Source organism: Sinocyclocheilus rhinocerous, unplaced genomic scaffold (assembly GCF_001515625.1).
Source record: "Sinocyclocheilus rhinocerous isolate Xijiao unplaced genomic scaffold, SAMN03320098_v1.1 scaffold2063, whole genome shotgun sequence".
Lineage (NCBI taxonomy): Eukaryota > Metazoa > Chordata > Actinopteri > Cypriniformes > Cyprinidae > Sinocyclocheilus > Sinocyclocheilus rhinocerous.
In genome coordinates this window covers 355,746-380,076 of record NW_015636724.1, presented here as the reverse complement: position 1 = coordinate 380,076, position 24,331 = coordinate 355,746, and the positions used below count along the sequence as shown (strand labels likewise).

Sequence of the window (24,331 nt, the reverse complement as noted above, 5' to 3'; positions counted from 1 at the left end):
ATCACAACATCCTCAATCCTCAAACGAGAGCTGGTTTGTCATTTCATGGAACTGTAAGCTGGTTGAGCAGCCATTAAAATACACATCCGTGCAAGCATGGAGAGAGAAAGAGCGAGAGCTTCCTAATGCAGGTGTGAGTTTGGCATGTTAACTTTGAGCTTGTGTCTTGCTGAGATGTAGACTCCAGCACATTGAGTCATGTTTAGCGGGTGGGAGGAAGAGTGTCAAACTCAGGGCTGTTTATCGCTCTCAAACAAACACATTCACAGAGTGAGCTATTGGAACGGACAAAAGACTTTCAAGGAGAAAACAAACAAAATTTTGTACTAAACATGGTCAAGTCTAATGTCAGTCAAATACAATGGAGGTCAAAAGTCTGAGACCGTGAATGAAAATGCTTCTATTCCGCATTCAAATTCAATGCAAACTTTTCAATCACAAATTATTTTAGCAGCATAAACATGTAAATTAATAACATTTACAGGAATAATTGACATAACCCATGATGATCATGTTCTCCAGCATGATTTGAGATTTTCAAAAGATCATGTTATGCTTCAATAAAACATCTGACCATCTGTTAAAAGGACTTAAAGGGTTAGTTCACCCAAAAATGAAAATTAGCCCATGATTTACTCACCCTCAAGGCATCCTAGGTGTATATGACTTTCTTCTTTCAGACGAATCCAGTCGGAGTCATATTAAAAAATGTCTTTGATCTTCCAAGCTTTAGAATGGCACTCAGCGGGTGTTACAGTTCATCAGTCTAAAAGAAGTGAAATTAAGCACATACATCTATAGTGAAACGTGCCTCACATGACTCCGGGGGGTGAATGAAGGCCTTCTGTAGCGAATCCATGCGTTGTTATAATAAAAATATACATATTCAAAAACTTATCAACACTTTTCTGTCACTTCTTGTAGCTGTTGTAAGCGCGTTAATTCTGGGCGGATGACGTAGGACGTATGGGTAGCGCATGCGCCGGTGAGAAGTGACGAACGCGGAAGCAGAGAGGAGAGAAAGCAAAACACCGGTCACGAAATAGAAGTACAAAATGAGGATTTGTAAAGAAAAATGTCGGAGGATTTCGATATAAGCCAAGAGGAGACTGGTTTTCCTTTGCTAAAGTAAGGAAGCTTTGCTTCCTTTGCTCCTGTAAACAAATGTTGGTTTTTTGCGAGACTAGCATATTCTCACCGGCGCATGCGCTACGCATACGTCCTACGTCATCCGCCCGGAACGGATTCCGCATACGACAGTTAGCACAAGCTACAGAAAGTGTTTATAAGTTTTTGAATATGTATATTTTTATTACAACAACGCATGGATTCGCTACAGAAGGCCTTCATTCACCTCCCGGAGCCATGTGAGGCACGTTTTACTATGAATATATGCGCTTAATTTCACTTATTTTGGACTGATGAACTGAAACACCCAGTGAGTGCCATTCTAAAGCTTTGAAGATCAAAGAAATTTTTTTATATAACTCCGACTGGATTCGTCTGAAAGAAGAAAGTCATATACACCTAGGATGCCTTGAGGGTGAGTAAATCATGGGGTAATTTTCATTTTTGGGTGAACTAACCCTTTAAAGTTTAAGTTTGTCATTTCTTCAATTAAACTACATTTTATAAACGATTATACGTTTGATCTGTGTATGTGTGTGTGTATATATGTATGTATGTATATATATATATATAATATATTTGTTTTTATACATATTCCAAGCTTTGTCAATATTGTTGTCATGCTACGCTGTATTAAACACACAAAGATAAAGAAGAATGTTTATAAAGTCTTTAAACCAACACAGGTAATCCACAACACAGGATAGAGTTGACGAGACCAGACAAACAATGGGGAAGAACACAGGTTTTAAATAAGAGGGGAACTAACAAGATAATTCAACTAAACAGGTGAACATGATGACTAATTAAACACACAAGGAAAACTAGGTCACAGGGCTAGGATGACAAGACAAACACAACAGAAACTGTGACAGAACGCCCCCCTCCCAGGAGGCACGACCCCGTGCCATGAAGACAAGGAGGCAAGGATGAGGAGGTGGCGCAGGGATGGTGAAGGGGCTGGCAAAGGGATGGCACACAAAGGCAGAGGGGTGCAGGAAGAGGCTTGGGAGGAGGACGAACAACAAAGTCCAGGGTGGTAATGACAGAGGTGAAAGCCAGGGAGAGGCCTTGAGCAGGGCATGATGGCAGGTGCCCAGGCCACAGCCAGAATGGTGCTCCATGGTGCCGGCGATGGAGGGAGGAGCCAAGGTGTGATAGGAACACACGCCACCATGGGGATGACTGGAGGCAACGACGGCAATGGAGGTGGAGCCCACTGTGCAGACAGAGAGTCGAGGAGGTGGAGCGATGCCGAGGATCTAGGCAGCAGCGACGGAGCTGTAGCGACAATGGCCCGAGATTTAGGTGGGGATCCAGAGGCCAGAGGGCGAGCTGGAGCGACCGTGGTGAGGGAAGGCGGAGCGGGCCATAGCTAAAGCGGTGGAGGGCCGGAGTGCAGCGGATGGCCCATAAGTCCGCAGCAGGGGCTTGGCGAAGTCCCACCCGGGTGGAGCCGACTGACCGAGGGAGCCCGGCGAGGCCGAATGGCCGATGGTCCACGCTGGAATCGAGGGTAGGAGGAGAGCAGACGCAGGAGTCTGGACAGCAGGACAAAGTGGAACGGAGCCATCCGAGGCCGGAGGCAGAGCCACAGGCTCCTCAGGTCCAGGAGGCTTGGTCGCTCCTATTGGAGATGGCTCAGACGTTGTAGCTGAGGCGTTCTCTCCGTCTGCGGTGGGCTCAGGCTGTCACTCCTGGCTGGGCACTGGGTTGGGAGTGGGGCTGGCGTCTTCATCTACGAGGCCAACGGTGAAGGCAGATCCGCAAGAGCTCAGCACCCACTCCACATAAGTGGCGAAGCTCCCTCGAGGACCCTCTCCGGACAACTGCGCTCGTGTATTGTGTTCAGGCCGGTGTGAAGGAACAAGCAAAGGCAGTCATCCGGGAAGGTGGTCTGATGGGCGAGACTCAGGAATTCTTCCATGTGCTCCTCGAGGGAGCGAACTCCCTGCTCAAGGCACAGGAGGCGTACGGCAGGGAGGTCCATGACAGTGGAACAAAAAAAAAATCACAAAAGAAAACACTGAATCAAACAAAAATAAGCACAAAACAAACACCGGTTTACTTTCACATTACAGTCCGGTCTTCTGTCATGCTATGCTGTAAACAAATGTACGAAAATGAAGAAGAAGGTTTATAAAATTTTTAATCCAACCCACAGGCAATCCACAACACAGGATTGAGTTGACGAGACTGGAAAAACACTGGGGAAGAACACAGGGTTTAAATAAGAGGGGAACTAACAAGATAATTCAACTAAACAGGTGAACATGACTAATTAGACACATCAGGAAAACTGAGAAATCTGAGAAAATCATCTCAATTTTGTTATAATTTTCTAAAACTTTCTTATCAGGAATATCAAAAAATAAATAAAAACCCAAGAAAGAATATTAAACTCATGTGCCGTTTTACATGGCCAATGAACAATAAAAAAAATCATTCTATAGATTAAAGGAAAGAAAGAAAGAAAGAAAGAATGACGGATAGAAAAAAAGGGCATAAAGAAGGAACGTTGAAAATAACAATTGACAGAAAAAGAAAAAGAATGAACAATAGATAAAATTATAAAGAACGATGGATAGCAAGAGAAAGAAAGAAAAAAGAAAGAAAGATGAACAATGGATAGATATAAAGACTAAAACTTTCTATTGAGGAATATCCAAAATCGATGTGGTCTCAGGCACGTTCTACTCCAATGTATGTCTACAGAAAGAACCAATCACGCGCATCTAGAAAGCTGACCACATTTCCAGATGGGTAAATTGCGTTACCCAAACAACATTATCCATTAAACCTCACATTTGTGCTCAATTACATCTGACAGCAGCGGCGTCTGATTATCCAGTCTGTTGAGTTGGCCGCTCCAGAGCTCTGATGGCTGCATAAGCCCAAGCTTAGAGGTATCAGGAGCCCGGCTGATCCACGGCCTTGTTTGTGTTCTCTGGGCTCTGACGTGGCTCGAATGAGCCACATACCAGCCTCCTCACCCACCACCATCTGTGTTGATGTAAAATAACCCCAGAAACTGTGACAGAACGCCCCCCTCCCAGGAGGCACGACCCCGTGCCATGAAGACAAGGAGGCAAGGATGAGGAGGTGGCGCAGGGATGGTGAAGGGGCTGGCAAAGGGATGGCACACAAAGGCAGAGGGGTGCAGGAAGAGGCTTGGGAGGAGGACGAACAACAAAGTCCAGGGTGGTAATGACAGAGGTGAAAGCCAGGGAGAGGCCTTGAGCAGGGCATGATGGCAGGTGCCCAGGCCACAGCCAGAATGGTGCTCCATGGTGCCGGCGATGGAGGGAGGAGCCAAGGTGTGATAGGAACACACGCCACCATGGGGATGACTGGAGGCAACGACGGCAATGGAGGTGGAGCCCACTGTGCAGACAGAGAGTCGAGGAGGTGGAGCGATGCCGAGGATCTAGGCAGCAGCGACGGAGCTGTAGCGACAATGGCCCGAGATTTAGGTGGGGATCCAGAGGCCAGAGGGCGAGCTGGAGCGACCGTGGTGAGGGAAGGCGGAGCGGGCCATAGCTAAAGCGGTGGAGGGCCGGAGTGCAGCGGATGGCCCATAAGTCCGCAGCAGGGGCTTGGCGAAGTCCCACCCGGGTGGAGCCGACTGACCGAGGGAGCCCGGCGAGGCCGAATGGCCGATGGTCCACGCTGGAATCGAGGGTAGGAGGAGAGCAGACGCAGGAGTCTGGACAGCAGGACAAAGTGGAACGGAGCCATCCGAGGCCGGAGGCAGAGCCACAGGCTCCTCAGGTCCAGGAGGCTTGGTCGCTCCTATTGGAGATGGCTCAGACGTTGTAGCTGAGGCGTTCTCTCCGTCTGCGGTGGGCTCAGGCTGTCACTCCTGGCTGGGCACTGGGTTGGGAGTGGGGCTGGCGTCTTCATCTACGAGGCCAACGGTGAAGGCAGATCCGCAAGAGCTCAGCACCCACTCCACATAAGTGGCGAAGCTCCCTCGAGGACCCTCCCCGGACAACTGCGCTCGTGTATCCATGTTCAGGCTGGTGCGCAGAACGAGGAAAGGCAGTCGTCCGGGAAGGTGGTCTAAAGGGCGAGACCCAGGAATTCATCCAAGTGCTCCTCGAGGGAGCGATCTCCCTGCTCAAGGCACAGGAGGTGTACGGCAGGGAGGTCCATGACGGAAAAAAATAGCTAAAGAAAACACTGAAACAAATCAAAATAAACGCAAAACAAACACGGCTTTACTTTCACTTTTAGGTCCAGTCCTCTGTCACGCTACGCTGTCAATAAACGTACAAAGTCTTTTAATCCAACACACGGGTATTCCACAAACACAGGGTAGGGTTGACGAGATCGGACAAACACTGGGGAAGAACACAGGGTTTAAATAAGAAGGGAACTCACAAGATAATTGATCTAAACAGGTGAACAAGAGGACAAATTAGACACACAAGGAAAACTACTGTAGGTCACAGGGCTAGGATGACAAAACAAACACAACAGAAACTGTGACACATTCATTTGATGTTTTATGACTGTGACACAGTCATAATATGACTTTCTATGTTTTATGTTGGGGGAACCATAACAAAGATGACATCTTCTGAGCTCTAGAGGAGCATTGTCTAAGCAATTAAATTTCCTTTCGAGGCTCCAATCTCTCGGTTTAGGAGTTTAGTGATGGATGTTGTCACTTTGATGCCTCGCTTGCCAATCATTCATCATTTTCTCTCTCAGGACACTCAAGGCTAATTCTGTTTTTAACCAAAGTTCATTTTGTTTGGCTCTTTTCTTGTATCCAGTCTGCATTTCAATGAGATTACCCATGAAGCATTATAAAATGAAATGCACTTTTTAAAATTCTCTGCACATTTAAATTCATTCGCTGGCTTCGTCAGAGGTGACGGCTGAATCATCTCCAGCTGTTCTCACATCCCATTTTCGACATCCATGCTTGTGAAGGTAACATTTATTGCTCAAATATTGCTTTTTCATATCTCAGCACACATAATAGTGTTCTCGGGTATGTTTCAGTTAAGTATGAACTTTGTTTCTCCGGAAATGGAGAAATAAAAACTTTCAAAAATGAATCAACTGACATATTCCAAAGCAGGGTTTTCACAGCAAAGAACCACATTCAGCGAACAGTTCTTAAAAGAAATTTTTTTATTTTATTGATGTTCACCATCTGTGTTGATGTAAAATAACCCTGGATCCTCTGATCCCGGATCAGTTGCCTCCTCTTGATTCTGTTAGGACTGGGGTTGAGGAAACTGGTCCTGGACGAGGCCTTATGGTCAATGCCTACTCCAATTAGCCTCCACAAATGCAAAAGCCCCAAAGGTGTGGGAGGTAAAAACAAGAAAGAAACACGCTGTACAACACAACAATATTCTATGACAGGGTTAAGTGAGCCGTACATATATTATTACTTATGCATAACTCCTAATTTCTAATGACTAATATAAAGTTAGAATGCATGGAAAACGTGAAACTCCTAAAACTGAAATTAAACTAAAAAGACTACCCATGGAAAAAAGGAGTTTGCAAGGGATACACAACCTGAAAAGTGAACCATAATATCAACAATAACAGTTTAACCCTTTACAGCCCGACATATTAAAAAATAGTCCGACTTTAGTTTTCCCCCCAACTGAACAGTTTATTAAATCTTTAGATGAAATCTAAAACAAACAAGTTTGCATGTTTTTTGTTGAATATCATCCGATGCATCAGGTTTTTATGGCTCATGTAGCATGATATAGTGAGAATATATTCAGAAGCCCAAATTAAGCAAAAATGTGCTATTTGGTGCAGATGCTGATATTTATATGGCTAAAAAGTAAGATGAAATTCTGATAGCTTATAATGTAAATCAATGCAATCTTTATCTTTAACAGTATAGAAGTATGCAATGCATATAAATATCAGTTGTCACTCAATATCTCCCAATAATATGTCTTAGTAAGATGATAATTGTATGAATAGTCAAGTAAACCTAAGTTGCTTCAATCCAGTAAGTGCTTATCTTGAAATATTCTAACAATATAAAAGTTATTCTTACATTTACTTTGTAAAAATCTGTAAAGATTTCAAGGTGGACGTTTTTACAATTACACTAAAAGGGCTTTTACTTGATTCAATAGTATAAACTATCAATCAGACAACAGAAGGCATGTAGTAGATTGTGTACAGCAGGTTTTTTAGCAATGTTTTGATCATGGTGATAATTACTGAAATTTGCAAATTTATGACACAATAGGCTTTGCAGGGTTAAGGGACTAAAACTGCGCTGTGTTGGGCCACAGAATTACAAATTACATATTACTTTTCATTCTACCTTTTCTAAGACCATTCTCCATGTTATTACATTAATAGGAGCCACAAACAAAGCAGCGAGCAATACTGCACAGCAATTATGAGCTAATTTTGCACACCAGTGTTCGAGTGTTCTCAAAGGAACAAGAAAGTTGTAATTCTCAGGCCTTCATCAGCTATAACAAACAATCTTGTGTGCATTATAGGCCATATGAAGCAAACTGCCTCAAATTATCCTCACTTAAAATCATTACTTTCTAAGGCTTTTCCCACTATGATAAATGCTGGATTTATGTTCTTTTGAAACTCTGTTGAGGTTGTGTTGAGTCAGGTTTCATGCTTTTTATTTTGAAAGGGGGTTAGCACTGCTTTTAACCTGGGTTTATGAAGCCCTGCTTCACTAAAAATACTCATGCGCTTTGTACAGTCAGAAACTAAAATAAGATTCACATCTAAGGAAAACCGTTGAATCGATTTCACTGACATTTGTAGAGATGGACAAGCTACATATATTCAGCATACATATTTCCATAGCTGACATAAACATGAAAAAATAAGTCAACATTAAATCAAAAATCTAAAATATAGATAAAGTAGAATTAAAATAGAATAGAAAGTGTTAAAGTTAGAGGGTCAAATAAAGGTTGAACAGATGTGTTTTTAGTCGTTTCTTGAAGATGGTTGAGGACTCAGCTGCTCGGATTGATTTGGGCAGGTCATTCCACCAGGAGGGAACAGTTAATGAAAAAGTATGTGAAAGTGATTTTGTGCCTCTTTTAGATGGCACAATAATACGCCGTTCACTTGCAGAACGCAAGCTTCTAGAGGGCACATAACTCTGAAGTAATGAATTTAGGTAAATGGGTGCAGAGCCAGTGGTGGTTTTGTAGGCAAACATTAATGTTTAAACGTGTTTGTGTGCATCGCATGGTCATTCAAGAAAAAAACAGATTCCCTCTGCTGTACACAGAGCCGTTTTATCTCCTGAGCGCTGTCCCACTTCTGCATTCTGTAAATACCCTCGCAAAAGCAAGATAATGCCCTAATGTAGGCCATAGTGTCTTCTGGAAACCTTCTCTTGAGTGAGTCATGTCTGAACCGGGGCAGAGTCCGCTGACTGACTTCAGCTCTACTGTTCTAGTTCTGAGTTCTGATATTCACTGTCATACATTGACTGACCTGAGGAACCATTTGATAAGTTAATTGTCTTGCACGCTAGAAATTCAGATACCATCCACTTTCCAAGTTTCATGCTACCCAGAGAAGTTTCAAATACCAACTGAATACAAGAAAACCTTCCAATTTACTTCCATAATACAGAGTATCCAACAAAACAAAAAAAACAAAAGTAGAACGAGACTTGACTTTATCCATTAGGAATCAGATTGTGAAATGGCAATACAGCCAATACAATACATACCAGAATGCAGTCGTGCAGATGGATAGAAAGGGGAAGAAAAATAGAGGGCTTGGTGACATCAGCTGAGAAGGAAAGTTGTTTCAAAGGCAGAGCAAGTTAAAAAGTGATTGCATTTTTAAATATTTTCACTTTGTATTGATGTGCACCAACTAATCGCTCACAACAAGACAAGAATAGTGTATTAAGAAAGTAATAAAGTGCATTTTGATTTCAAGTTGACTTTTTCACAAGCATGAGATGTTCCTGAATTAATGTCCTTTGTTGCTTATGTTACAAAATTCTTAACCAATCATAGTCCTCTGATCGTATGGGTAGTGTAGAGTTTGGATTATGATTGTTTGAAAATAATTTTTTTCAATGAATGATTGATTCAAGAATATGTCTTTAAAAAAAATGTTATGCTATAGCAAACAAACTGCAAAACAAACCGGGTGTTTTATCTTTGATGACTTGCTCCATCAAGACATTTAACAGCATCAAAATAATTCCAATCAAACTAATATGCAGTGACTTCTGGGCTGTGGGTAGCTTCTGCAGTAGCCTGCAATCCAACTTAGCAACTACAGTAGCAAATGTCAATGCTTTGAAATAAAATGTATTTTAAATCATATTTGAAGAAGAATGGGAACATAACATGTTTCTGCCCGATGGCATGTAATTTCACTTCAATTAGTTCTGGAAATAAAAACATCCAATAAAAGAGTTTTAATAAAATAAAATAAAAAGAAGAAGAAGAAAATAAATTCTACAAAAAAATTTAAATCATCCTATGCATATAATTTTTTCACATACAAAACAAATAGCTTATAAAACAGCAGCTTATATAAGAAATAAATAAAAGAACAAAGATGAAGCCAGTAAGTGCCAAAAAGAACACAGATCCACTATCTGAGATCTGAGTGCACGGTTGGTCCATCATTAGTATGCCACAGACATGAATTTTTAAAGGATTTCAGCCTATTGCTTTTTATCTTGGAAATTTTTGCTGTAGATGAATGAAATTGGTAGCGCTTTTCTTTCAGAAACTATCCCCATCTTTGTGTAACCTTACCTCATTACAGACACGATATCAAAAATTCTTAATCATCAAGCTTTTATGATGATCATTATGCCATCATACCATAATGATGTTCATTTCTTATTCAAGAAAAATAAATACATTTTTAGTTGTGTTTAAGCAGTGTCTGACAGGGCACACAGCAGAGTTGAACTTTTTTTCATAGTTGATGAACAGTTGATGGCTGATAATGAGGCTAAGGATTTTGTTTTGATTAATTTTGTAATAACGTGACGGATTCACACATGCATACTAAACATATCACCAATTATGCTCTTAAAATTATGTTGTAGATAATAATGAAAGCCTTGGCACACACAAAAGTGTATTTTTATGGCTTAAAAATTAATCTACCTATGGCTACAAGAAACAATGAAAATGAGAAGGATTTTAACTCGAATCATCTACAATCATGCACCACAGTGCAACATATCAGACCACATAAATTTAAGTTTGTACAGCAGGACTAGAATAATAATAATCTTGAAATTGCTTCATTTGTTATTGTTGACAAATAATGCTTTCTTAATTTTAAGTTCATTGAACATTTTTATTTTTTGAGTATAAAGTAATAAAATTCTGATGTCTCGCAAAGCAGCATCTCTCAGAATATGGCAAACACTTTGAATCACTGAATGTGTCTTCACACATCCTACTTGAGACTTTTCAAAGTAAAATGTGTTGGCACATTCTCTATAGTATACAGAAATCTGGAAAGTCTCTCAGCAAGAAGACATGCTGAGAGGCCTTTCTTATGAAAACTATTATATCCCTCAGTGATGAACTTGATGAGTGGACAGATGGGAGGGCGGTTTAAAAAGCATCACAGCTATCACTGCTGGAACATGTTAATGACAATCAACATAGGATTATATGCAAAAGCAGAGGGTTGGAACAATTTCCTTGCTGTTTATGTCTCACTCATTTATTCTTTATACCAACCACAAAAAAGAAGAGAATTACCGCTCTTACCAATTTGACTTTACCAATAAAATATTCTTTGGAATTCACATTTTTTCTTCTTACCGCGTTATTCCTTGACTCATTCACTTACTCACCCGTCTCGCTCTGCCTCCTTCTTCTCCAGATCCTGAATGACGTCCAGTAAAACCTTGATGGTGTTCTGGCTGGTCTCCAACACCCCTTCCAGGCTGTGCAGCTGAGACTGCAGAGCCCCAATGTCGTACAGAGGGCCATTTGGGCCAAACAGTTTCTCTTTAGCCTTTGCCAGGTCCAGCTTACACTTAGTCCCAGACATAAGCCCCCCCAGTAGCTCCTGCACCTGCCGCAGTGTGTCCGATTGGCCCTCCACTGGTCCAAGGGGGGCCAGGGGGTTTGTCCCCCCAGCAGGAGGCAAGTGGTTTGCATTGGCCTGGGATTCTGGACTGAGGATCGCCCGTCGGACACTTAAACAGGTGGGCCTCACCATAGCTCTTGCCTTACTTTTGGGAGGGATAGGAGGTGGGGTTTCACCTGCCTGATGGCGAGTTCCTGCTTCAGCATTTGGCTTCACTGCCCCAGTTTTCGCTCTGTCCTTTTCAGCATTGTTGCTCTCAGCTTTGGGGACAGGAGGCTTACAGGGCTGTCCAGGAGTAGAGGAGCCCTCTTTGCGGGGGGTGTAAGGAGGAGGAGGAGGTGGTGGGGGAGGAAGCATGAACTCTCTCCTGTCTCGTCTGTCCTGAGTGCAGCAGAAGGCCTGAGGAGGGGAGGGGCTCGCCCCAGCGTTAGAATACAGCAGAGTAGTCTGTGGAGGGCAGGCGTAAGGAGGTAAAGAATGCCTGAAATTAGCAGAGGGAAGCACAGTTTCCTGGGGTTTACTTGCGTACATCATTGCCTCACGTGGACAGAGAACAGGTGACATATTTTGTGGAAATGATTTGGAGTGTGATACTGTTTGAGTAAAAGTCTTTGGGAGTCTTTGTGCAAAATGTTGCACAATTTGAGAGGGATTACTGCATGACACTGCATTTTGCATACTAGAGTTGCAGTGTGGCAATGCTTGAACAGAAAGTTTACCTGGTGCAGGTTGTGTGGAAGAGCTGCAAATCAGAACTGGCATGGAAGGAGTCACATGGGTTGCCACATTTTGTTGATCCAAAATGCAATGTACTGCAGTTTGTGCAACAGGAATGGCATGTGCCGCAGCTGCAATAGGGCCCTTGAAGTGTGAGACAGGGTGTGGAGCAGTGGCACAGGATGGCTCGGGAGGAAATGACATAACATTGTGAGGGAGAGTTTGTGTAGGAATCTTATGAGGTGCCGTAGGTTGTGTAGAAGAGCCAAAGGATGCTGGTTTGTCTTTGACACAGTATGTTATAGAATGCATTGGAATTTTACAAGATGATGTAGACTGAACAGGTGTTGGGGTGTGTGTAGCTGATATAGGAGTCTGTACAGGAAGGGTATGGGTCCTACCCAATGGCTCATTCTGTTTAGGACTCATACATCTTGGCACAGACTGAATAGGAGTTACAGGTTGTGTTGGAGATATCACAGAGTACACAGGTTGATTTGAGGTGTTATCACATGCCATGGGTTGTGTTGGAGTCTTCTGGCATGGCTGTGTGGAACTGAACGTAGAGGCAACTGCAGGTGCTCCTTGAGAACAGGCCGCTGCCTTTGAGCCAGCAGTGTTGGAGCATGGAATGGTTTCCTCCAACTTCTGGAAACAAGGCCTGGATTGGGCAGGAGTTGTGGGATCTGTATGTGAATCTGGAATGCTTTGGGACTCTGGTAATGGGGGAGTCTTACAATTTGCTCTAATCTGAATAGCAGGTGTGCAACAACGCCTTGTAGATTCAGTAGGAGACATGCATGATTGCCCGTGTGTTGAGAATGTGGTGAGAGTGGATATGACTTGTGCTGTTGTAGTGCACAAAGGCTCTGGTAGAGTGGGGGTCAAACTGATGTTCTCCGCAGCAGCCTGCTGTGGGCAACATTGTGATGTTTCTTTGGTACATGTGGTTGATGGAGATGGTGCAGTGTGAGATGGGCAAGATGCAGGATCTACTTCAGCTTTTTGCAAAGATGTGTTGTCTGGGACAGTTTGGATTTTTGAATCAATGCTTGCTTCAGTCTGTGTGGAAGAGACACTACATGGCATATTATGAACTGTGTTGGGCGTGGGGGAACGCTGCGTGGGTACAATATCTGACGAAGTTCTGTGCGCCACAGCTTTGGATGGAAGCTTCTTGGGTTGGATAGACTGTTGGTGGCTTCTGTGCACAGTTTTAGTTGGGGAAGTACAAGGAGGCTCAGGTTTCCCAGGATCACTTGCTGCTCTGTTTAAATATTTCCTCCTACCTCTCCTTCTAGACTGTTTTTGTGGCGCAGCAGAACATGGCTGGAATTGTGTTGATATACCCACAGAGGCAGTTTGATTATCCTCAGTTCTCTGGCACCTTGATTGCTCAGCAGGGGTACAATGTTGGACAGAGCTCTTCTTTGATCTACAAGGTGGAATGTAGACATGTGCGGTCAGCTCATCAGAGGAGTCTCCGTCATCCCAAGCTCCCCCCAGGCTGTGACTGCGAGACTGCGTGGCAGAGAGCGAGGGAGGCTTCTGCAAACTGGGTGAGGTTTGGATGGCTGTACTCCTGCATGGCTGAGTTGGCAGCGGCAATGTGAGAGAACATGGATGTGTTGGGACCCAGCAGCGTCTGGCAGGCCCAGGGGTAAGAGGGTGCGGTGGTGCTCTCTTCAAAAATGCTGTCACTGCTCCAATTGTCTTTTCCATATCCCCACGGACTGCTCCCACCAACGAGGGCCCGTTTGTCAACTCTTTCTGCCAGTTTGGAACCTCTGTTGGGCTCTTACTCCTCAGCTTGTCATTTTTATTCTTAGACTCATCATCATCCTCCAAATCTTTAAAACGTACTTGCTGTGTGCGATTTCGTCTCCGTTTAAGTCTGCTTTCAATATCTGGAGAGTTCCGGTTGAGGAGCACTGAGCGCACAGTCACGGTGGTGGGTGTTTTGTCTGGGTTGCCATTGCTATGGCTGTGAACAGTTGGCAAATGGTTGGGCTCTTTGCTCACCATGTTATCCAAGAGTAGTTTATGAACCATAGATGTAAATAAAAATTTGACTGTGTGGTTTTTTTTGTCTGCTTTCACAAGTCAAATGTGAATGAACAATTAATTAGATAAAAAATTCAGTTACAGCACACAGTATATTTGACATTTGGCAAACTCTGAACATGATAAATACTGCAGTAACAAAACAAAAAAATAAAACAGACCAGCCGATGGCAGCAGAGCATGTGACTGGTCCTTTCCTCAGGTCACCTGAGGGTTTAACTCTGAACATGATAAATACTGCAGTAACAAAAAAAAAAAAAAAAACAACCCAGCCGATGGCAGCAGAGCATGTGACTGGTCCTTTCCTCAGGTCACATGACTGAGGGTTTCTGTGTAAGTCTTTGTGGTAATGCTGTCAGAGTAGGTTCTGGTTTTGGCATGAAGAGTCTTTATAAGCAAGTGTATTTATATGCAAAAGAGGGACTGGATGTATCCTGAGCTTCAGCCCCATTAGTCCACAGGGACACTTAAACACTCAATGAGCAACCTTGGTGATACTCTCTTTGTATAAGTCCTGAAGAGCATGAAACTTTGGCAGGGTAGGCTTGCGAGTATGTCCCAGAAGTCTGCATCATGGTTTCATAGCCAAGAGCAAAATCTCAAGACACATAGCTCTCACTGTGTACGTCTGCAGCAGTTGTAACCGTGCTTGTCCTAAAAAAAAAAATCAAGGCAAATAAAATCTTAATGGGATACAGTTTTCAGGCTGACCAGTGAGAGGATGTCCCGACACCTTTAATGCCCTACTTTCCAATTCTAAGCTTGTGTGCACAGTCCTCTCTGGTGTAGCATATCTCGACAGTCCAGGACTGGGCAATGCATCTCTTCAGGTTGACTTTTATCTCTCACATTTGCCGTTGAGTTTCTTTGCTTGTGTCATTCACCTCATAATTTTCTTGAGACAGGAACAGAACTGGAACATCTGAGCAAAGTAGAAACACAGAAAAAAGACAGTAGGTTCAGTAATGTCCCAAAATTGAGGTTTGTATTTCTGAATCATGTTTTACTTTGACAAACACATACACAAAAGCTGGCTTTAACATAAAACCGTACCTAAGAACATACATAAGTACCTAGATAGGATTCCTCAACTATAAAACTGCCTCAAGCTAAGATTTTATGAGTTCTCTCCAATAATCTAGTCTTTGATCTCTTTTCATTTCCTGGTGAGGTAGTCTACGAAATAAGATTAGTTTAGGGTCAATTGTATGACAGAGGCAGACACTGAGAGTACTTTTAGCTTGTCTGTAACTTTGGGGCTGGTGTTTAACTCGGCAGTGTCTCAGAAGGGGCAGGCTAAGAGATATTCAGGGGTAAAGACTGACAACGCTAATTAACTTGGCTTGTCTTTAAGCAACCCCCCTGGTACATGGAGGCACAAGCATGACGGCTGATCGCCACAGGATATTCTGAACACACTCTATCACATTGTCACTGTTACCAGGCACTGCATTATGTCTGTGACCAGACAATCACAGTCCCCTGAGTCATGAGAGGATGTTAAATGTCTGTGTACGTGTCTTGTGATACACCCATTTGCTCAGTGTAACTTTCCTATCAGATCGGTCAGACTGAATCATTGCATAGAGCATCTTACTCAACAAAACTACATGTCACAGCCCTCCACTATGATATCTTGTATGTAGTAAAACAGTATTAACTTTACATGCTAATTAGCCTATGGCCATATTTGGAATGGAATATTCGCTTCTTATGGTGTGTTCAAGTTCTCCTGAGAAGTTCGTACTGACGAGTTACGACATTGGATGTATTCAAATCATTCTAGCTAGTTTTATAGCCAGTCAATACAGATGCTGCATCTATTGCATCCACCATATTTTCTCACTAACATGCCCCAAACTCAGAAACTCTGGGCTTAAAGAAAGTTCAGAGTTTGCCCACTTGTAATTCCGACATTGTGGTGCCGTCTTTCTGACATGACGTGAATGCACGATTAGTGATTACTGCAGGGTATATATGTATGAATCATTGTTGTTATGCAGTACACTTTTAAAGGCAGGGTAGGTGATTTGGTTCAAAAACATTTTTTTGTTTTGCTGGTTGAAAATCTCTTCACATCCCAATAGCAATCCCTAAGTTAAGTGGTCTAAATGTATTTATATGTATTGTTACGAACCCCACTTTTAAAAGACTCGGTCAAGAAGGGGTTAAGCAACATAAAAAGGACACGCAAGACAGGAGATCAATTTTAACCATTTATTAAAGGTCAAAACAGCTTGCGAGTCACATTAATTAACAACGGCAAATGTAATAGTTAAATCAGTTAAACTAAAGAAAAATACCTCAATGGGTATTCAGTAAACGAACAAAACACAGATCAACAGAAACATTAAAGAAAACACAAAGAGAGACACAGAGAGAGAGAAAACACCGCTTATCAGCGGTGCTAGACAGCAAGACGCGCACGAAGCTCACGGAATGCTCGCCAACGTCGATGGCTGGACGGCAGTAGCTTCTCAACCAGTGCGAGTCAATCTCAAAGAGCATGGAAGTCACTGTGGCGGACCCGCGATGGGGTAGGGAGAGGCTCTGGACACAAGTGCGACTTCCGCCTTATATTCAGTCCGGAGCGTCCTTACTCAACAAGCTGCAGGTGTATGTGGGCGGAGCTCAATCTCGGGAGAAAGAAAGGAACCAAATTAATATCTACACACACATACCTACAAATGAACAAAACTTTGACCGTAACAGTATGTATATCGTCTGTGGAAGGTGTAGGACCATAAAATGTTCGTCCAATCAAATCCCTTGGTCCAAGGGCTATGATAGGCTGTCCTACCTGCCTGTCAATGTATGTATTTGCATACCTCCGCACACCCTGTTCGCACAGACATGATACGCCATCAGCGCGTTCTATTACGCTATTGCAGACTGAGCGAGAATGGAAGGCGTTTAGAATGTCTAAAGTGGACTATCGAAATAAAGTGTAACCTATTATTGTAATATTATGTGCTTTGTATTGTAATTTTTTTTTTCACCGGTGAATGAGACATGAGGTAATCTGACAGCCAAAACGTGTCTCATCATGTAGCTGGTTAGCCTCTGGTCTGCCTTTGCAATGTCATGTGTTTTGGAGGAGGTGTGGCTTTGGAGAGTGATTTGCAGGGAGACTCTCCAAAATTGCCTACCCTACCTTTAAGTTACTATAATAAACAGCAGGCTATGTCTTAATCTACTGCAAAAAAAATATTAAACAGGTTTAAACAATTTTTTAAATATGAATATCATATTAGTTTTTTTTTTTTACTTGCATCCTATTCATCTTCTTGTCATTGTGTAAATAATCAAGATAAATAAATAATTTAAAATATGTTTACATACCTGAACTTGAGCAAAGCATAAATCTGAAAGGCTGATAAACCTTAAATATTAATATAAATATTTCCTTATATCATTTTTTCCAAATGTTACAGAGTTCGAAATGTATTGCAGAACATGAATGACTCGTATTCCAATATTTTAAATACTGTTCTCACATGACCTGATAAACATTGCATGTGCGTTGCATTAGTTAGCATCTTGTAAATAACAGTTTTTATTTTTCATGTTTACTTATCAGTTCAAATCAAATCATGTTAAAAAGAAAAATATGTAAAAAAAAATCTTGGTTGACATTGCTTTGGGTTCATTCTTCACACTGAAATGAAGGTCAAATTGAGCACAATGCATTTTGCGACAATGTGCTCTGTTGAATACTGCATATTTTGGCAAAAGCAGCTGGTCATTCAAGCATTTATGCATACAAAACCTTTGTATACTGCGCACACATACTACAGTTACTACAGAGATGTAGTATACTAGTATGCTATTCTGAGCATAATACAGAAATGCAAAACCTCAAGAACTATTTGCATGCCAAAACACACATACAGTGTTCATTTCGATTCAAGTCCCTCATATTTACTTTCAGATAGCGCCAACAGGCCCTTGAGCACAGAGGTTCACAGGAAAAGGCATAAAGCACATACTATCACCTCACACCTCTAGTTTTATGTAGGTAATCAAGCCCTCATTGATTGCCTCTCACTCAGCTAAACTACGAGTTCCTCTTGAAATCTCTCACTGCAGCTCTTCACGTTCAACCACCGCTGGAGCCCCAGACAAAAGGCCAGACATTCTCCATTATTAACCTGTTATCTCCATGTAGCCCAAAGATCAATCTAGGTTGGTACAGCTTAGCAATTGTAAAGTTATACAGCTCGTTAATTGGGGGCTTGTACAGAACAGACAGAAAATAATAAAAAAACAGCAGTTGCAATGTCAAATTAGGTGAATGCATTGACTGTTTTTTAAACGTGTCTATATAGTTTTTAGGAATTTTTATTTTAGTATCATTGATGTACTATTTTAGTTATTATTCATATTTAGTCTTATGGTATATAGTATATATACTATATATAGTCTTTGTAATGTCTCATTACTTAATTTTAGGGAATTAATTATCCATGGCATATCAGTGTCTGTTATGGATAGAAATCCCTACATCTTATATAGTCTTATAGTATATATACTATAACTCATATATAGTCATATTAGTCTTTAGTATTTCCATTTTAATTTTATTCAAAGTCTAATAATTTAGTTGTTTTTTTTACATTTTTATTCGTTTTTTTAAGTATGTCTATATATTCCATATTCATTTTTATTTCAGTTTTAATTTTAATTATTTAAATACTTTAATTTAAACTAAAAAGAAAATGAGAAATTATGTTTTGGCAACTAGATGAAACTAAATAAGTGTTGTTTTTTTTCTGTTTGCATCTATTTTAAGTACCAAAAATTTTATGGTTTTAATTTTAGTTTTTGTTAATGATAATAACCCTACAGTTTCCTCAATATAAAAAGTACAACGGTTTTGAACGCAGCTCATCCAAAAACAATTTAAAACAATCTGTTTTATAAAAGTCAAAAGCAAAACAAGTCTTCTGTCTCTACTGAACTCTGTAAAAGAGGTGTTACCATCTTTAGCTGCTGCCGTCTGTTGTATGTAGTTCTGTTTTGCTTCTGCAAATGATGAAAAGTTATGTTCAGTTCAGTGCCAGTAGCGGATTCGTGGCCCCTGTGGAAGTTCAAATGCTCCCATGAGTGATTCATCCTGGCGCAGATGCCGGATTGAGAAATGTTCTTTTGCATGTCGGGTAAGTAATACTTGCTGTTATGCATTTAGTTTAGTCGCATTACAATACACAATAAGCTTTACATTTCCATCAAAACCATTTAGTAGTTGTTCACTGCAACCGCAAAAAGGCAGTGTTTCATGTGGGTGAATTAGCATTTATAATGTGCTCACTCTGTGTAAATAAGTTATGAATACATTTGAATATGTATTCGCAGCCTTTACTCACATGCTTTGTGACAGCTTTGCTGAGCCGCACACCAGGAGACATTAATCGCTGCCAGCTTTGGCCACACACAAGGTCAATTAAGGACAAAATTACAACCAAGCTCAGGCACTTGATAATATTAATTGTTTTTCATTTCACATTCCCAATTTAGGCCAGCGGAATTCCTTCAGAGACGAGAAATGAGAAAGACTGGGAGATTACAGGAACGCTGAAACTCTGGCCGTAATAAAGCGGCTAAAATGAAGAGCAGAACGGATTACTTTCTGTCCCTTTGCTCTCCTGGAACTGCCCTCAATTATCCTGCATGTCTGGAAGTTGTTCCCCTGAAGAGAAGTCAATTATTTAATGAAGCCCTAAATTGGATGAATCATTTGCAGAACTGGAACATTTAATTAGGAAACACTTGGTTGTTTTAGCCTGTTTCGAGAGGAAGTTTGGGATTCGGAATTAAGATTCAGAGGGCAGGTGTAATCGCGAGACGCCGGTCGATTGGGAACATAGGGTTTGCAGTACATCATGGTTCATTCAGAAAGGACAAAAAGAGGGAAAATCGGAACAACGGCACTTTTGAGATTTTGTTAGACACTTTGGTCCCACTTTATATTAAGTGGTCCTAATACCTGTGTACTTGCATAGTAACTAGATGTGTACGTAGTATGTAACCACAGTGTAAGTACACATTGGTACATAGTATCTACAGCTCTAATGTTTGTATAACTACACATATTTAACAACCCACTGAATGATATGTGTAAGTACAAATGTATAACAGGACATTGGTAACAACACTTTTTGGTAATGAAAGTACAAATGTGTAACAGGACTAACAGCACTTTTTGGTAAAGAAAGTGTTACACTTTATATTAGATTTACCATGTAATTACTCTGATGTTACATATATAATTCCTGTTACACGAGTACTTAGTGAAGTGAAAAAAAAGTGTTGTTACCAATGTCCTGTTACACATTTGTACTTACACAAACCAATCTGAGGGTTGTTACATGTGTGTAGTTACAGAAATATTACAGCTGTAGATACTATGTACCAATGTGTACTTACACTGTGGTTACATACTACGTACACATCTAGTTACTATGCAAGTATCCTCCAAGAAAACCAATCCTGCCTGGATAGAAATGATGTTGGTATAATATTTAGTTCTTTTCACAATGCTTTTCCTCATTTATTCGAATCGAATTCTGTACTCGGGGCTAAATTTATTGCTGCAGTGCCTTATGAACTTGCATTATGGATTTAGACCTTTTTGCCAATTTTTGGGGCAAAATAATAGTTTGGGGTCAGTCAGTTATTTTTATTGTTTTAAAGAAATTAATACTTTAATTCAGCAAGGATGCATTCAATTCATCAAAAGTGACAGTAAAGACGTTTATAATGATATTAGATGATTCAAATAAATGCTGTTGAATGCACTTTCTGTTCATCAAATCCTGCAAAAGCATCATGGTTTCCACAAAAATATAAGGCAGCACAACTTTTTTCAACATTGATAATAATCAGAAATGTTTCTTGAGCAGCAATTCAGCATATTAGAAGGATTTCTGAAGGATCATGTGACACTGAAGACTGATGCTGAAAATTCAGCTTGGAATCACAAGAATAAATTACATTTTAAAATATATTCAAATACAAAACATATTTCGCAATATTACTGTATTTAGTTCATTTTTCAACAAATAAATGCATGCTTGGTGAGCAAAAGAGACTCAAAAACATTAAAAAGTCTCACCAACCTTAAACTTTTGAATGGCAGTGTAATGACTCATGACCTAATATTTCTATATGACATCCCATAACATCTAAATCCTGGCAATATATGCTCTCATCCTAATTCTAACTACCAAGATCCCAACTTCCTCCCAATCAGTACATGAAATGACATCCTGTGTTAATAACTGTAATCCAAATGTCATTTAGAAAACCAATCCTGTCCGAATTGCTGTTCTGTCACAAACTGTCAGATCTACACGGGGACATTTCAAATTAAATTTTGAAAGCGGTGTCAGCCCTAAGTAAGTGAGAGTTGAGACAGCATATGTCACTGACAGTGGAGCGATCTTGGCACGGCTGTCTCAGAGTAGGTCACCGAATCTAGCCATGTCTCGAGAAATAGTAAGCTACACTGCACATTTATTTTGGGAAAGGACGCCTGGAGGGGTCTGTCTTCTTAATATAGGTACTTCTCTCTTAATTTATATATTTATTTACCTGCTTTTTTCCGCAGGAAACATCTTTTTCATGGTAACACCCCCGTTGGTCACGGCGAAGGCTTGATTATTAGGATTACTGATGATTACTGTGATGCTCGACAGGGGTTTGGGAGGAGGAGAGCTACAGCCTTCGGGCGCTTGTGTTCCTCTACCACAACCTCATCCTCATCTTCATCCCGTGGCGCGTCACGGCATTGATGTGATTGGCTGTGACACGCCGAGGCCTCTGGATGTGATGTGAATCAACAGAGCACCCGTGACGGAGCAGGAAACGATGCCGTTCAGAACGGCATCAACAAAGCACGGCTGTTTTCTCTGAGGAGGGCATCCACAAATAAAACAATCAGTATGAAAATGAAACAAATATATCACAATAATAGATTACATAATGTCTAAATCGCTCATTTTTCTAAACTAACGCTGTCCAACAGTGATGCTGGCGGATGAAGGTTAAGAAGAAGCTTTCCTTCAGCTTTTTCAATGACTTCCTAAAGAATGTGAATGTAGAGCAGTAATAGCAAGATACAGGCAACTGTATTAGTATGACTGTCAATCGGACAAAACTCAGCTATAAAGTTCGCAACTAGTCGGCAAACTGATGCAAATGAATGGACTAATTACAAAGTAAACGAAAAATTGACCCTTATGACTGGTTTTGTGGTCCAGGGTCACATATTTATGTCATATTAGATAATATTATACTGACGGTAAGTGTTAGCTAAATGGGGTTCCATATGCATTTAACCTGGAAACCAGTTAAACACTGAATGCAAACAGAACATGAAGTTATGTCTAACTAAAAAAAAACAATCATGCAAAGAAGGGGCTGTAGTCCACCACACACCACTGCAACAAAGCGGTGTTGTTCTTTTAAACGAACAATGTTGTCAACTCATTGAACCCACCTACACTGCGTGGGCACACTGCAAACTCTCTAAAGCACATTGTCTCTAAAGTACTAATGAAAAAATAACTTTTTCATCAGAGTTTATGATATATGACGCACCTGTGCATCTTTTTCCCTCTTTAGCGTCATAAGCACTGATGCTCGGGCTCCCTTATGTACTTATTCTGCTGTGCTGATAATTCCACATTATTAGGTGAGGGAGATCATGAGCCACCGGCTGCTGGTGTTTGGAGCCAAGCATCAGATCATAACCTCACAGAAAGAGCTGCTGTCTCAGCCTCATGCTGCTGCATCCTTGAGGTCTTGTAAAGATATGAGTCTTTGTTTTTGTAGCATTTGATTGTTCTATTCTATCTGGTCTCTTGTGGAGAAAGACACTGTGCCACTGAATTCGGTTTCCTTTTCAATGCAGTTTCAATTTCATGTGATTTGGTGGCAAGATAACACTGTGCATTCAAAGCCGTGAACAATGATAAAAGGTGAAAAGAATCGAAATAAAACAGAAGACAAAAGTAATAGCGCACTCCTGCACTGCACATGATAAGTCGGATCATTTGAAGTATCATTCACAAATGGTAAAGTTGAGCGCTTTAAAAGTTAGGTGTAAAGGTTTTGAAATCAGCTAACCCAAAATATGAGCCTTAGTAAGCGGTACTAATAAGCAAAATATTGAAAAATAACAATAATACAAACTGAGGGAACAAGTAATATTAATATAAATGTCCACATCACAAGCGTAGAGCTAAAAAAAACTGTTCTATAAAATAAATGAATGTAACATTCAATTAAATAATAAAAGATAAAAATAAAATAAAATTATTATTACTTACAATTAAATATTAGCAAATTAAATGGTGCTTGCAAATTGCATATTTTGTCAGAATAAGTCATATTGAAAATGTCTGCGTCAGAAGCATAGAGCAAAAAAACCTTATTATATAAAATAAATAAATAAATAAACTAAATACCCAATTAAATTAAATAATAAATAATAAAATAGAATAAAATAGTATTATTATTAATAATAACAATTACATATTTGCAAATTAAATACTGCTTCAAAATCAATTAAACAATAAATCATAAAATAGAATAAAAAATATTATTATTATTAATAACAATTAAATATTTGCGAATTAAATACTGCTTTAAAATGATTTAATTCATTAATACTGATAAAACAAATTAACTGATGATAACAGTGAAGCATTTTTAGCAATCGATGAATACCAAAAAGGAATAAACATTAACTAAACAGCATCAGTTATGAAGGATAAAATAAGATAAAAATAAGAACTGAAGGTCATTTTAGCGACAGAAAAACAGGGGCACATCAGATCACTCACTGTCTCCTTTCCTGTCTTTTATCTGCATAATTGATGTTGCTTTCCATCACAGATTTCATCCTTTTGTAGAATCTCACTCTCTTTCCTCCAGCACTCCCTATGCTTTCCTTTCTGCTCACATATTCCTCCCATCTCTCTCTCTCTCTCTCAGTCAGTGTGGACAGAGATTTACAGTGACAGTTTAATGAATCCAGCATTTCTTAATGCTCAGTGTGTCCTAGTGGCAGGAACGCTGACCCCCCTCAACCTGCCGAGAGTCTTCCACGTGCATATCACACTTTATACGCAGTTGGGCTAAGTAGCATCTAAATGAATCATAACTCAGACATATCACTGTTATTAAAGACTTCACAAGCGTCCCCTGAGCTCCTTAAGCCAGTAATGCTCAATAATCGTGTAGCCTCTCAAGCCGTAGCTAAATTTCATTCCTAAGAAAAAACAGTTCTCAAAAAAATATATAGTTTTTCCTCACATGGAGTAAACAATGCAAATTACAGAGATGC

General features: G+C 40.6%; 1 protein-coding gene across 4 annotated transcripts in view; it reads right to left on the bottom strand.

Moving 5' to 3' along the window:
* LOC107748063 (mucin-5AC-like) overlaps positions 1–13,987 on the bottom strand; it is a 101,997-nt gene extending 88,010 nt beyond the window's left edge. For 3 of the 4 annotated variants that reach the window (XR_001640876.1, XM_016562719.1, XM_016562720.1), the window contains exon 1: positions 10,961–13,987. Coding sequence is in view for 3 of the 4 variants with exons in the window: in XM_016562719.1 (XP_016418205.1) it covers positions 10,961–13,968 (3,008 nt within the window). In the remaining variant the exon portion in view is untranslated. Of the gene's footprint in view, positions 1–8,845; positions 8,908–10,960 lie in introns of those variants that run through there. The other variant, XM_016562721.1, reaches the window with a different exon arrangement.
* Between the last annotated feature and the right edge of the window lie 10,344 nt (positions 13,988–24,331).